This window comes from Syngnathus acus, chromosome 15, assembly GCF_901709675.1.
Source record: "Syngnathus acus chromosome 15, fSynAcu1.2, whole genome shotgun sequence".
Lineage (NCBI taxonomy): Eukaryota > Metazoa > Chordata > Actinopteri > Syngnathiformes > Syngnathidae > Syngnathus > Syngnathus acus.
Genome location: NC_051100.1, coordinates 6,718,369 through 6,732,614, shown reverse-complemented (window position 1 = coordinate 6,732,614; position 14,246 = coordinate 6,718,369). Strand labels below are relative to the sequence as shown.

General features: G+C 43.7%; 1 protein-coding gene across 6 annotated transcripts in view; it reads left to right on the top strand.

Annotated features, from left to right (window-relative positions):
* Positions 1–11,226, top strand: part of slit1a (slit homolog 1a (Drosophila)) — a 68,241-nt gene extending 57,015 nt beyond the window's left edge. For 3 of the 6 annotated variants that reach the window (XM_037271015.1, XM_037271014.1, XM_037271018.1), the window contains 16 exons: positions 374–442; positions 514–585; positions 663–734; positions 3,567–3,638; positions 5,101–5,264; positions 5,363–5,487; positions 5,563–5,660; positions 5,769–5,908; positions 5,983–6,076; positions 6,159–6,296; positions 6,376–6,604; positions 6,687–6,817; positions 6,894–7,087; positions 7,876–8,164; positions 8,231–8,442; positions 8,937–11,226. In XM_037271015.1, coding sequence (XP_037126910.1) covers positions 374–442; positions 514–585; positions 663–734; positions 3,567–3,638; positions 5,101–5,264; positions 5,363–5,487; positions 5,563–5,660; positions 5,769–5,908; positions 5,983–6,076; positions 6,159–6,296; positions 6,376–6,604; positions 6,687–6,817; positions 6,894–7,087; positions 7,876–8,164; positions 8,231–8,442; positions 8,937–9,178 — 2,341 coding nt within the window. In that variant the 3' untranslated portion in view covers positions 9,179–11,226. Of the gene's footprint in view, positions 1–373; positions 443–513; positions 586–662; positions 735–3,566; positions 3,639–5,100; positions 5,265–5,362; positions 5,488–5,562; positions 5,661–5,768; positions 5,909–5,982; positions 6,077–6,158; positions 6,297–6,375; positions 6,605–6,686; positions 6,818–6,893; positions 7,088–7,875; positions 8,443–8,936 lie in introns of all 6 variants that reach the window. The other 3 variants (XM_037271017.1, XM_037271016.1, XM_037271012.1) reach the window with 2 other exon arrangements.
* The last annotated feature ends 3,020 nt before the right edge of the window (positions 11,227–14,246 follow it).

Here is a 14,246-nt window from a genome sequence, read left to right as displayed (position 1 = left end):
GCGGGCGGATATTTGAGAAGCTGTATTGTACAGTACAGCTGTTGTCCCTGAATGCAACACGTTTGGTCTATTTGCATTCTTGGTTCGAGACCCTTCAAAAGAGTGTCAACATCAACTCATCACATTCTCAGCCTCTTTTCTTTAAACACTGCTAATCCCTCTCGCGGCAAGACTTCCACTCTCGAGCAGCTGCGCCGACTTCACCGTTCCAACAAAAGCAAGATATTTCTTCGCAACTTGATGGAAATATAGCTTTGACCGCCAAGGAATAATCGTGATAGTAAACTACGGACAGGATTATTTCTCTCTTTAGTACATGCAGCCTTAAATTATGCACTGTACAGAGGTTGGAATGAGTGTCTTTTTTCTTCAGGTATCTGGATGGAAACCAATTCAGCGTGCTACCAAAGGAGCTGTCCTCCTTTAAGTTCCTTCAGCTGGTGTAAGTCTCCGTCTTTATCTGATCTCCACAAGCAATAACATGAAATAAACCTGTTTGATTTTTTTTTTTAGGGATCTGAGCAACAACAAGATCAGTTCTCTGACCAACTCTTCTTTCGCCAACATGAGCCAACTCACCACCTTGTGAGTTCTGATGGGCCTCACATTCGGCATCTATTCTCTCAAAACAGACAAATTAACATAGTTTTTTAATGTTGCAGAATCTTGAGCTACAACGCCTTACGCTGCATTCCCAAAATGGCCTTTAGTGGACTGCACTCCCTCCGGCTACTGTGAGTTCCCAAATGATTTCTTGCAATGGTTCAAAAACATTTTACGCAAAATGCCGCTTCAAAAAAATACTTGACTCTCCAAAGATGAAATACAGAAATGCGGAGAACAAGGAAACTGAGTACAGTAACTCAAAGACAAAAACAAGAAAAGAAAAAAAAAAAGCGCAAAATAGACCAAGAAAGTTATTTTGAGAACTTTTGCAATCAGTCTAAATGAGTGATTAAAAAGAATATTTGACAAGAGGGGGCCGGCAGATGTCGAGAATCTTTGATAAACTCCAGAGAAGTACGTCGTCTAAATAGTTATGACAGCTTACGAATACACGCACACAAACACAACCTCTGACCTATTTTCTCTGCATAAGTGGCAACCTCGGCGTTCGGCATGCGCGGCCCACACCTTGCCAGGGCCGCTGTGCACAATCACCATGACACTGATTACCCGAGAATGTTCACCCGCGCTAGCCGTAATGGCATTGACGGTGCCTGCGAGCCTTTGATTGTGCCCTCTCGCTGACCGTGGGCTCCAAATGGGGAGGAATCGCTCTGCTCAGTAACTGAGATGTTGGATATAAACGTGTGCGACACTTAGATGATGAAACCCAAGCGAGATTTGGAGCCGTTGCCTCGCATTCCAACTCAAATCTACGGCCCCAGACACATTGGAGACTCGCGTGCGTGCGTAGACCAGAGGTGTCCAAACTTTTTTTCTTTGACTGCTCCATACAGAAGAAAAACACAGGCTGTAAGACCACTTCAACATTCTTCACCTTTATTTTCTTAAATGCCCTAGAACTAATGCATAAGTGAAGATAAAGATTTGCTGAATCGGAATTACAGTAATGCTCCAGACCACCGCTGCAAAAAGTGAAATCTGTGATTTAGAAATTCTATCTTTAAAGGTATGTTATTATAGGATTTAGGGCATTTATTTTTAAAGGTCCTTAAATATACTTTTAGAATAATACAAACACATTGAAACACAAGATATTGAGCAAGCTCAAGAGCAATGGATAGTCTGTCTTTTCAAATTTGTCTCAAATGTATTAATTGGGCTGCCATCTAGTGGTTGAGCGTGGAATTACACTTTAGTTGTAAACATTCATTTTTACATCTTTGCACATGTAGAAATCGTATCTCTATATCAAGCTGATATATTTGTATTTTTGTATTGAGCATCACACCCATGTTATTTTCAGTATACGCTGCAGACGGCTACAAAACAAACAGCTGGCCGCAAATGGTCCGCAGACTGTAGTTTGACCAACCTGATGTAGACGCATCACCCTCCCATGTGTGCTCATAGCAGGCACGCTTTAAAAAAGAAAAAATTTACTAGTGACAACAAAGCATTTTACGGTGGGATGTGACTGAAGCCCCCCATCATTACTCCACACAAAACGTGAGAGGTCTTTTAGCACCCAATGAGAGCGAAGTTCGGCCGTCATTAGCTTGATGTTGCCTCGCTCGCCTTGCAAGCGCCGCTTTGATCCCTAATGAAGCGCCACCCGTTATTTCTGCTCTTACTCACTCACGCCAGGCCCGCTTCTACGAGACTGCCTGGGTGACGCCATGTGAACCCCTCCCCATCCCCTGTCGACACACACAACTCTCAGATCTCTATTAGCACAAACCATGTCTATCTACATTTCCAAATAGAATTTTTGTGTTTTGATGCTGACTTTAAACTAAAACGTTGGCATTTGACCCTGTTTTATTAATTAACCAGAGTAAAAGTGATGTTGTTTTACTCTAGTGCCTCCTATTAAATATCCCTTGCCCACAAAACTAAAGTGACAATGAGCTCCAATTAATGGGTTTCGACTTTAAGCCCCAATTAATGGGTTTCGACTTTAAGCCAACAATTTGACAGTTCCAAGTTTGGAGCGTTAAGTGAGAACGGGATAGTCTCTCACCCTGAGGTACCAATGCCTCCACCAAGCGCACCTCTGGCTTTACGCCGCAGTAAAGACGAGAAGCATCATTAACGCTTCAAACGGAACACTCGGCCCGAACCTGGCGTGGGCGCTGCGGTTTTGCTCCGAGTGAGATTCCACGTGTGTGTATGAAGTTTGTGGTTTTTAGCTCCCCATTAATAAACTGCTAATTGGCCTGCTGGGTATTAGGAATGGGGGATGATGAGTGGGGGGAGGCCAAGACACATGCTGGGCTGAGAGGGAAAAAACAAAAAATAATAATAATATCTAGCAAACTTGTGTATGCTCAGTCTGAATCATGTCAAAAATTAAGAATAGTTAAAGGAGTGCAGGTACAACATAAAGCTGAACCCCCCACCCCACCACCTTCCATGATGCATGAAATCCTGATCCAGTCAGTACACGCTAGCCATGAAAATGTGATTTCATGATGCACAGCTGCACACTAGACAAAGAGAGGATGTCATTACGAGAGCGGATCAGGTTGCTTCCCGGAGACTCCCTGGCTGCCTGCTCCCATGAGCGCTCTGCCAGGTTGGCACACTGCTGGCTGGCACGCGTGTCCGCCCGCCCGCCTGCCCGCCGCTTGCTGGCCACTCCACATTCAGTCCACTAAATTGTCTCAAGACACTTTCATTGTTTTTAGTTCAGCTGTGCCAGTGGCTTTGCCCTGACTGGTATTGTTGGAAGGAAGTCTGAGGATGCACCAATTCTTGACAGAGAAGATATGCATTTGTTTTACAGGAGAAACTTACATGATTTATTTTTCCCATACACAAAAATAAAATAAAAATATCGTATTATATTTGATCAGTTTTAACCAGCTTCCAAATGAGTCAATTATACAGTATGTATACATAATATATTTAATTTAATTTTTATTTCTGCTTTTAAGGTCTCTCCATGGCAACGAAATCTCCGAGCTTCCTGATGGCATCTTCAGTGACGTGTCCTCTCTTTCCCACTTGTGAGCATCGCACAGACACACACACACACACACACACACACAGACACGTGCTTTATTCACCATCTTATCGTATACCATCTGCACACACGCAATCCAACATACATCCACATGCTTTCAGGCAGCAGTGTGGCAGACAGTGGCCGGTCTGTAGTCCTCTTTGGTGGGCCCGACCTCCCTCCCTTCACTCTAATTAGGCTGACTGTGGTTAAGCTTCACACAGAGCCCTCCACTGTCCCATCTCTATCTCCAAAAAAACACACGCTCAGATGGTCTGCATAGATCTGTGTTTTTATTTATGTCTGCACTTTTTCTTGCATGTCTGAAGTCTGATCAATAGACTTATCAGGACGAGAGGCATTGCGAAGGGGTAGAGGGGGGGACATTTTGAAGCATCCAGGAAAAACGGAGGGCGGGCCATTGATCTTTGCTCCCGCTCAAGTGGCATCCATGTTTGCAGATGTCAGGTGTCAGCTATTGGCGCTGCCTGAAAGATGAGCCTCTGTGCCGCCATAATGGAAGTGCATCGATTCAGGAGCGTGAAGACAGTCGGCATTGATCCGACAATGACGCAAGCGCTTAAGAGCATCTCGTGGTCCCTCGTTGACGGTGCAGCATGGAGGATAAATACTCTCTCCATGTCTTTTGTTCCCCCACATTTGTACTTATACGGCAAGCATAGAGCCCCTAAATATCTCGTAAAGACTTATTGATAAAGTTTACATTTTATTTCTGCAAAAAATACTGATAATATTCCTAATAATCCAGTTTTATCTTCATGTACGGACAGGATTCAGGAGTAAAACCGTTTTTGCGATCTTTTCACGATGGCAATGAATAAGTATAACATTAAATTGCGATTGGTTGAAACCATATTAAATGCAAATTAATGTTCTCATCGATTACCATCCAAGTGTTGAGAGGACTCAGTCGTTACATAATCTTCAAAAAATAATTTTAAGGATTTCATCAAGTTCATGCAAAAAAGTAGGTTTTTCCAAATTACACTTAATATTCACAATTTTTACTGTAAAATGATGACTGGGTTTGACTTAGGGCCCCCAAATGACTATATACGCCCCTGTAGTTTGATTTTGTTGAAGGTCTAGAGAGACACCAGCTGGTTGTACAGAGAACTACGCTGCAAGGTGCAAAACGTAGTAAAATATTCTACAAATAGTTCAGAGACATTTTAAAAGAAATTTGGGATAAAATAAGAAGTTATTTTCTTTTCTTTTTTATAGAGTCAGACTGTGGTGGGATATTTTTAATCTCACAATGTGATATTAAAAGCCAATGAAAATGCCTTAGTATAAATAAAACAGCACACATTGGTGGCACATAAATTGTCAAAAGTGAAGGTCACAACCCTACATATTGCCCAATTCCTCACATTAACACTTCCTGCAGTCGTCATGAAGAGATTTGATCTTATTGAGAGATTGTTTTTATTGGATTTCATCAGAGCAATCGGCGCCAATCCACTATACTGCGACTGCCGCCTGCGCTGGTTGTCAGACTGGGTCAAGACTGGATACAAAGAGCCCGGCATCGCCCGCTGCGCTGGTCCACGTGGTCTGGAGGGGAAACTTCTGCTCACCACACCAGCAAAGAAGTTTGAATGCACGGGTAAGCGATATACACGTATATCGTGGTTATTATAGTTTGGCATTTGTCGTTATGGTTATTTATTATTATTGCCCCATATGTTTCATCCATCCATGTAGGTGAGGTGGACACAACAGTACTGGCCAAGTGTAACCCGTGTCTGTCCAGCCCATGTCAAAACCAAGGCGTGTGTCATAGCGACCCAGTCGACATCTACAGGTGCAACTGTGCTCCGGGTTTCAAGGTCAGTCTTGTTCCATGCGCACGCCTCACAGAGACGTCGACATCTTACTGATATGAAGGTGAACTGTCATCTCAGGGCAAGAACTGCGAGACAGCTCTAAACGCATGCGTGAACAACCCTTGTGCCAACGGCGGGCGATGCCAAGTGGATGAGGAAGACGAGGGACAGTACAGGTGGGGGAGAATCTCAAGATCGAACATCCAAAGCTGAATGGACAGATTTGGATTGCTGTTTCCCATGGTACTACAGAAAAGACGTGTGTGTGTGTGTGTGTGTTGCAGCTGCACATGTCCGCTGGGTTTCGAGGGCCCCACCTGCCAGACCAATGTTGACGACTGCGAGGACAATGACTGTGAGAACGGCGCCACCTGCATCGACAGAGTCAACAACTACACTTGTTTTTGTCCACCCTACTACACAGGTGACAACCACGCATGTCTGGCACAGCACAGCTTCATGTTGCCGTTTGTAATCTTGGAAGTGATGTGTGTGCAGGGGAGATGTGTGAGGAAATGGAGGACGTGTGCGCCCCAGGACGAAGCCCCTGCCAACATCAGTCTACCTGCCTCATCACTTCATCCGGGCCCAAGTCAGCGGTTTAAAAAAAAAAAATCAGAACATAAACACAATATGGACACATCAGATTCAAGTGTAACATTTGTGCGTGTCAGGTGCGTGTGCGCTCCTGGTTACGTGGGTGACGACTGCAGAGTGGACTACGACGATTGCCAGGAGCATCGCTGTCAGAATGAAGCCCAGTGTGTGGACGAAGTGAACGGATACACCTGTCAGTGTGAGGAAGGCTACAGGTGAGCACACACACTATAAGAAAAATTACATCAACTACATACATAACATGATCCTTCCTACTTTCTACTATGCGCACAGCGGTCAGCTGTGTGAGGTTCCTCCTTCGCCGTTATCCCTGTGCGAGCTGGCCGACTGTCAGAACGACGCCCCCTGTGTGGAGCGGGGCGGCCGCGCCCTCTGCCAATGCCCCCCGGAGTTTGGCGGGCCGCGTTGCGAGAAACTAGTCAGCGTCAACTTTGTGGACAGAGACTCCTACCTGCTTCTCTCCGACCTCAAGAACTGGCCGCAGGCCAACATCACTCTACAGGTACCCGCCGTCATGCTTCACCTTCTACTTGATTCTCACACTGACTTTCTTTTAATCAATCCATATCTTGCTGTGTCCGCAGGTTTCCACGGCAGAGGACAATGGCATCCTCTTGTACAACGGCGACAATGATCACATTGCGGTGGAGCTGTACCAAGGTCACGTAAAGGTCAGCTATGACCCTGGCAGCCAGCCCGGCCATGCCATCTACAGGTCAGCCACTCTCACTGCATCCCCACGTCCTTGACAATCACTTCAGTTCTGATATTTGCTCCTTCGCTCCCGCCAGTGCCGAGACCATCAACGACGGTCAGTTCCACACGGTGGAGCTGGTCACATTGGACCAGATGATGAACCTGTCCATTGACGGGGGCCTCCCCACCACCATGGACAGCTTCGGGGCGGTGCGGCCCCTTAACGGAGAGGCTCCACTATACGTGGGGGGTAGGGGCCCTCTCCAGAACACACCTTCCTCCTCTTCAGGCACTCTTAACTACTACACTACTGTCAATCACCTCCCTCCACCACCGCGCCAACCAAAACTCCCCCTCTCCCCCTCATTGACCATAACTAAGCCACTCATGACTGCTAGCAAACCTCAAAGTAGACCACAAGTTGATTTTCTTGTGAAGTGAATAATAACATCAATAATTAAATTAAATTTAATTAAATGTATTTCTAAAAAGTGAATTCTATATTGTTGTCCTCAAAACATTTTACACAGTTTAAAATGAACACTACACTTAAATAATACTTAAGTGGTTCAATTCTAGTAAAATGTTAAAAAAATGAACTTAAAAGTAAAATACAACTGAAGTATATCACCACCATGGAAAAAACTTGTGACATTGTGAGTTGTTGCCAGGTAACCACTGAATGGATTATCAGGATTAGTGGCTGCAAATTGTTTTGTGTGTTGATGTAATTCAAAATCATAACAGGAGATGTTTCATTTAAACTCCTTCGCTTCCCTTCAAGGACGCTGTGTCTTGCGGTGCATACATGCCAATATCCATTCACAGAGTTGCATATTGTAAAGTGTATTGAATTGACAGCATCGAAGCAAAAAATCGGTCATATGACGGCCGATATCTTGATAAAATTAGAGTCACTGATACCACTCTCTATATAATTCTCAAAAAGGCATCGTAGGAGACACATGCTTGAAAAGCCTTTCCTCCATTTCACTCCTACCTTCCCTGTGTTAACTGTCTGTTTGTGCTGCTACTTGGTGAGCGTCACTCTTCTAAACAACTTGTGACCTCCCCCAGGGATGCCGGTCGGCGTGCACCCAGGCGCCTTCCGTCTGTGGCAGATCCAGAACAGCTCTAGCTTCCACGGCTGCATCCAGAATCTGTACATCAACAACGAGTTACAAGACTTCACCAAGACCCAGATGAAGCCCGGTGTGGTGCCGGGCTGCGAGCCCTGCAAGAAGATTTACTGCGTGCACGGCATCTGCCAGCCCGACGGCCTCCAGGGGCCCGTGTGCCACTGCCGGCCGGGCTGGGTTGGACCACAGTGCGACCTCCCGGCTGCCAACCCCTGTCAAGGCAGCAAGTATGTTAACCACAGCACAACCATAAATTTGTGTCCTACATTAAAAGGGACGATATGTGTTTTTAGATGTGTCCACGGCCGGTGTATCCCGCTGGACAGCGAGTCATACCGCTGCGAATGTAGCGAGGGCTACCGCGGTGCGTTGTGCAACCAACAAGGGGAGCTGTTCAACCCCTGCCGCCGGCTTAACTGCAAACATGGCCGCTGCCAGATTTCCGACACGGGAGACGCCTATTGTCACTGCGAGAATGGCTACACCGGGGATCTCTGTGATGCAGGTTTGACACCCTACTTATTCATGAGTAGTTCCAGTGGGTATAAAAAGTCTACACACCCCTGTTCAAATGCCTGTTTTTTGTGATGATCGGAACTGAGGCCTTAGTAAAGGTGAAGGGAATTATGAACAGTTCAGAATAGCAGTGAGTGTAACCACAAAGCCTTTCAAGCTTCTATAGCAAAACAAATGATAGGAAAATCCTGCTAAGGAGGTCTGAACTTTATTAATTTGGGTAAATAAAAAGCACTTTAAATAATGTTTGCTGACTCCCATTTAACAAGAGTTTAGATGTTCTACTGAACATAGCCAAATCCTCAGAGGGTTGTTTAATGGTGGAAAAAGGTTCATATATTTCACAAAAAAATGACATTTGAACAAGGGTGTGTAGACTTTTCATAACCAGGTTATGTTTTTGTTTCCAAGTGTTGGCTTGCATCTCCCTCATCTCAATGCATGCATGACTAAAATGTCTCTGCCGGTTTTTTGACCACGCAGAGTCGGCGTGCCAGGGTGAGCCCATGCGGGATTTCTACCAGGTGCAGAGGGGCTACGCCATCTGCCAGACGACACGCACCGTGTCCTGGGTGGAATGCAGTGGCATGTGCGAGACGGGAGCTTGCTGCGGCAGCCAGCGAATGAAGCGTCGGAAATACACCTTTGAGTGCAGCGACGGCAGGACCTTCATCGAGGAGGTGGAGAAGAGCATCAAGTGTGGCTGCGTGGGCTGTGCCGTCTAGACCGCAATGGAAATGAGAGATTCTAAAGAATATATATAAAACCTCTATCTATATATTATGGACTCTGATGCTTGTAAAATAGGACATGTGCTTTGTGAGTTGCAGTATCACAGAATCTCAACTCAAAAGGCTCCAGAGATTTTTTTTTCCCCCCACAAACAGCAGTGAGGACAGTGTGTGGGGAGGAATGAAAGGAGAGCTGGACTGTTGACCAAGCCGAGTGCCACATGAGAGGAAGTTGTTTGTCAACCATACACATCCACGCACACGCGAAGAAGATGTTCGAGTGGCACATAATCAAGTGCGGATGCAGTGACTAACTGGGCTCCACAAGTCCCCCAGCATGCATTGCCCCCTCCCTCTAGCAGGGGGCTATCTAGCGTCTCCTCTGCTTGACACCTGCAGTATTAAAAACAAGAGGAGCAAAAACTTTGCTGATAAAAAAACACATAAAACGCGATAATTAATTGATTTGATGGTTATTTTTTTCTGTTGAAATCATTTTATTTTCTCATTTTTTTGTTTGTTGTATTTTATTTCACCATGTAACCTTCAAAAAAAGAAATCTCCCCGTTTATATAGAAAAGCCTAACAGATTCTAATATATATATATATAAATATATATTTGTATTTCTTTTGGGGTTTTTTTGGTATAGTATTTTTCTATGTTACGTGGAAGGTTGTTGGTAAAAGGCGCTGGCTTGGTCTTTTTACTTTATAAATAATTTGCCCAACATTTAATGGCAAGTAGTAATGGGCCACACACACACACACACACACGCACACATCTAAAAATACAAAAACAGAATATTTTAGGAATGTTTAATTTAGTAGTTCAAATTAAACACATTGCACAGGTTAAACATATGAAAATATTTTTCAAAAAACAATTCTTACCTAATTTCCATATTAAAAACGTTTTCATTGTTTGTTACATAATACAAGAGAATTTGTTGGAGTCATCTGAAATTTGGGTTTATGTTAGCGGTAAACTATAATCATCCAAATTAGAAAGAAATCAAATCGTGAAATACTTTACTGTGTGTAGTGAACTGGAACTACTGAAATATATAGATTTTCCTAAAATATTCAAATATTCTGCAGTGCATCTGTACACGTAACAGAGCCACTGCTGGTCTGCTCGAGAACTCTGTCATTAAATATTGTATATGTCGTCTTCCGTGTGAATATTACATCACATTCATGAGCACATCGGCTTGTTTTCGCTCCTTTTCTTATTTATTTTTTCGTACAGCAATGCGTTTAATTGCATTGTATTTTTCCTGATATTTTCAAAAACACAAAAAAGAAGAAAAAGATGAAAAAAAATCAATTTAAAAATAATTAAACTAAAGTTAAACATGCATCATAAGCTGCTGTCACGCATGAGTTGTGTTAGGAATAATAACAGCCACACAACTGTTGACATATAATGAGAAGTCAGGACATTTTCTAGCTGGTATTCCGAAAAAAAAAAGGGGGGAAGGGGGGGGTTCTTGAGGTGCCAATTGCAGTGAGCACATAGCTGAATGTATAAATGTGTACAGATATTAAATATGCTTATTCATGAAGTGGTAACTTTTAGCTGTGCTTTAGTTTAGAATGGATCACATAATGTTCTGGGATTGGGATTCTGGTGATTATGTAACCGTACGGACGCTCACCGTCCTCCTTCTAAGCCGTGGGCCTCATAAAGGCACACCTTTTGTGGAATGTGACTTTTCTTTTTCTTGGCTTCCGTCAGTTCACGTCTCCTTGGTGTGCAAGTACAACTTCTTGGTAGCCATCTTAGTGGTGCTTGTGCTTTATTGAGATGTTCTGTAACTCAATCAGTAAGACTCTCTATCATATGAGCTATGATAACTATTTTCTTGTAAACCACACAATGTTGTAAAAAGACTTTGTTTCTCTGTCACATGACTTGATGGTGGGATTGAAGTGAAATAAGTCCCAAAATGATGCTGAATGTATGTAGTGCCACCGACAAAATGTTTACCAAACCTCCACTCTTTTCATTCATTAAACTTCTATGTGTGTGCTTTTATCAACTCCTTTGTCTTCTTAACCCTTAGATGCACAAGTGACAGTACCCCACACTCTTCCATAAGTGGGACAAAAATTAGAATCAATGTGTTTTTAAATGTCATTTTTGTCATTTTGGTAGACATTAATTCACTTCTAAGTACATACATACATACATACATACTTACATACATACTAGTGATGTGCATTCCAGTTCTTTTAAGTGAACTGAATCTTTAGAGTCGGTTCACTCAAATGATTTGTTCAAAAGAATCGTTCACCGAATCGTTCGCTACTCTTTATTTATTCTTTTTTTTTTTTTACCTCGTGTAGTGTACCTATTGTAGTGTCCATGAGGTGTACCTAATAACAGGCCACTTCATTAGGGAAAAAGCTCAAGTGAAAAGTGCCACATCCGCCCTCACCCCTACCTCCTGATTGGCTGGTTGATCTGTGACATCACTATCTTGGAAAACATATTGGAACGCGGCCCGAGGACTAGAGCTTGACACCTGCGACCTTTGACCATTATATTTCCCTAATAAAGTGGCCTGTTATTAAGTACACTTGAAAATGTACACTTGAAAATGGAGGTGTACCTAATGGAGTGTCCGTGTGATTCCCTCGTTAAGCGCACCTGCGGGAAAAGTTTTAGCTCCTGCAGAACGTGAAAGTAGCTAAAACTTTTCACGCAGGTGTGTTTAACGAGGGTAACTTGGAAAACATATTGGAACGCGGCCCCGAGGACTAGAGCTTGACACCTGTGACCTTAAACCATGATATTCCCCTAATAAAGTGGCCTGTTATTAGGTACACTTGAAAATGGCGGTGTACCTAATGGAGTGTCCGTGTGATTCCCTCGTTAAGCGCACCTGCGTGAAAAGTTTTAGCTCCTGCAGAACGTGAAAGTAGCTAAAACTTTTCACGCAGGTGTGTTTAACGAGGGTAACTTGGAAAACATATTGGAACGCGGCCCTGAGGACTAGAGCTTGACACCTGTGACCTTAAACCATGATATTCTCCTAATAAAGTGGCCTGTTATTAGGTACACTTGAAAATGGCGGTGTACCTAATGGAGTGTCCGTGTGATTCCCTCGTTAAGCGCACCTGCGGAAAAAGTTTTAGCTCCTGCAGAACGTGAAAGTAGCTAAAACTTTTCACGCAGGTGTGTTTAACGAGGGTAACTTGGAAAACATATTGGAACGCGGCCCCGAGGACTAGAGCTTGACACCTGTGACCTTAAACCATGATATTCCCCTAATAAAGTGGCCTGTTATTAGGTACACTTGAAAATGGCGGTGTACCTAATGGAGTGTCCGTGTGATTCCCTCGTTAAGCGCACCTGCGTGAAAAGTTTTAGCTCCTGCAGAACGTGAAAGTAGCTAAAACTTTTCACGCAGGTGTGTTTAACGAGGGTAACTTGGAAAACATATTGGAACGCGGCCCCGTGGACTAGAGCTTGACACCTGTGACCTTTGACCATGATATTTCCCTAATAAAGTGGCCTGTTATTAGGTACACTTGAAAATGGCGGTGTACCTAATGGAGTGTCTGTGTGATTCCCTCGTTAAGTGCACCTGCGTGAAAAGTTTTAGCTCCCGCAGAACGTGAAAGGAGCTAAAACTTTTCACGCAGGTGCGCTTAACGAGGGCCACTTGGAAAACATGTTGGAACGCAGCCCTTCGAGGACTGGAGGTCGGCACCCCTGGTTTAAGTGAAAAGTGCCTCACCCCCACTTTCTGATTGGCTGTTTGATCCGTGACGTCACTTGGACACTCCATTAGGTACACCGCCATTTTCACGTGTACCTAATAACAGGCCAGTTCATTAGGGAAAAATCATGGCCAAAGCTTAACTGAACGTGAAAAGTGCCACACCCGCCCTCACCCCCACTTTCTGATTGGCTGTTTGATCTGTGATGTCACACGGCCACTCCTTTAGGTACGCCGCCATTTTCAGGTGTACCTAATAACAGGCCAGTTCATTAGGGAAAAATCATGGCCAAAGCGTAACTGAAAGTGAAAAGTGCCACACCCGCCCTCACCCCCACTTTCTGATTGGCTGTTTGATCTGTGATGTCACACGGACACTCCTTTAGGTACGCCGCCATTTTCAGGTGTACCTAATAACAGGCCAGTTCATTAGGGAAAAATCATGGCCAAAGATGAACTGAAAGTGAAAAGTGCCACACCCGCCCTCACCCCCACTTTCTGATTGGCTGTTTGATCTGTGATGTCACACGGACACTCCTTTAGGTACGCCGCCATTTTCAGGTGTACCTGATAACAGGCCACTTTATTAGGGAAAAATCATGGCCAAAGATGAACTGAAAGTGAAAAGTGCCACACCCACCCTCACCCCCATTGGCTGGTTGATCTATGACGTCACATGGACACCCCATTAGGTATACCACCATTTTCAGGTGTACCTAATAACTTTATGTATTTTTTGTACGTGTCAAGAATGTGTATTTGACTACTTGCTCTTTATTTTGGGGGACACCAACACATATTACACAACGTAAAACACATACATATTGTCATGTAAAGCAGTTAACCAAATGTCAGATTTTTGTTTTCATGCCCAAAAAAATAAAAACAAGGAATAAAACACCAGACAAGTTTTAACAGATTTTAATGTTTATTAAAATAATGATAATAAAAGTAAATTTCAAACCAGCAATCTAATGTGAAATTGCAGTAGATATATTGGATAACAATATTTAGGCGTATGTATGCATACACGTTATTTTAAGGGTTATAAAATCAAGACTACCCAAAGAGAAACGGGAAGTTACGTCATTTTCTTCTTCGGTTTGTTTTACGGCGAGGTGGCACCAGCTTCAATGCGCATTACCGACACCTACTGGTTGAAGTCATATGAACTAAAAAAAGAACCAATCACTTTAGGAAGTGATTCGTTCACTCTCGTTCACTGAAAGGATTTGTTCTTTTGAACGAATCGTTCACTCACGAGCCAACACTAATACATACAGACAGACAGACATACACACATACATACCAAACATCAGCCTTCACACAAAGTT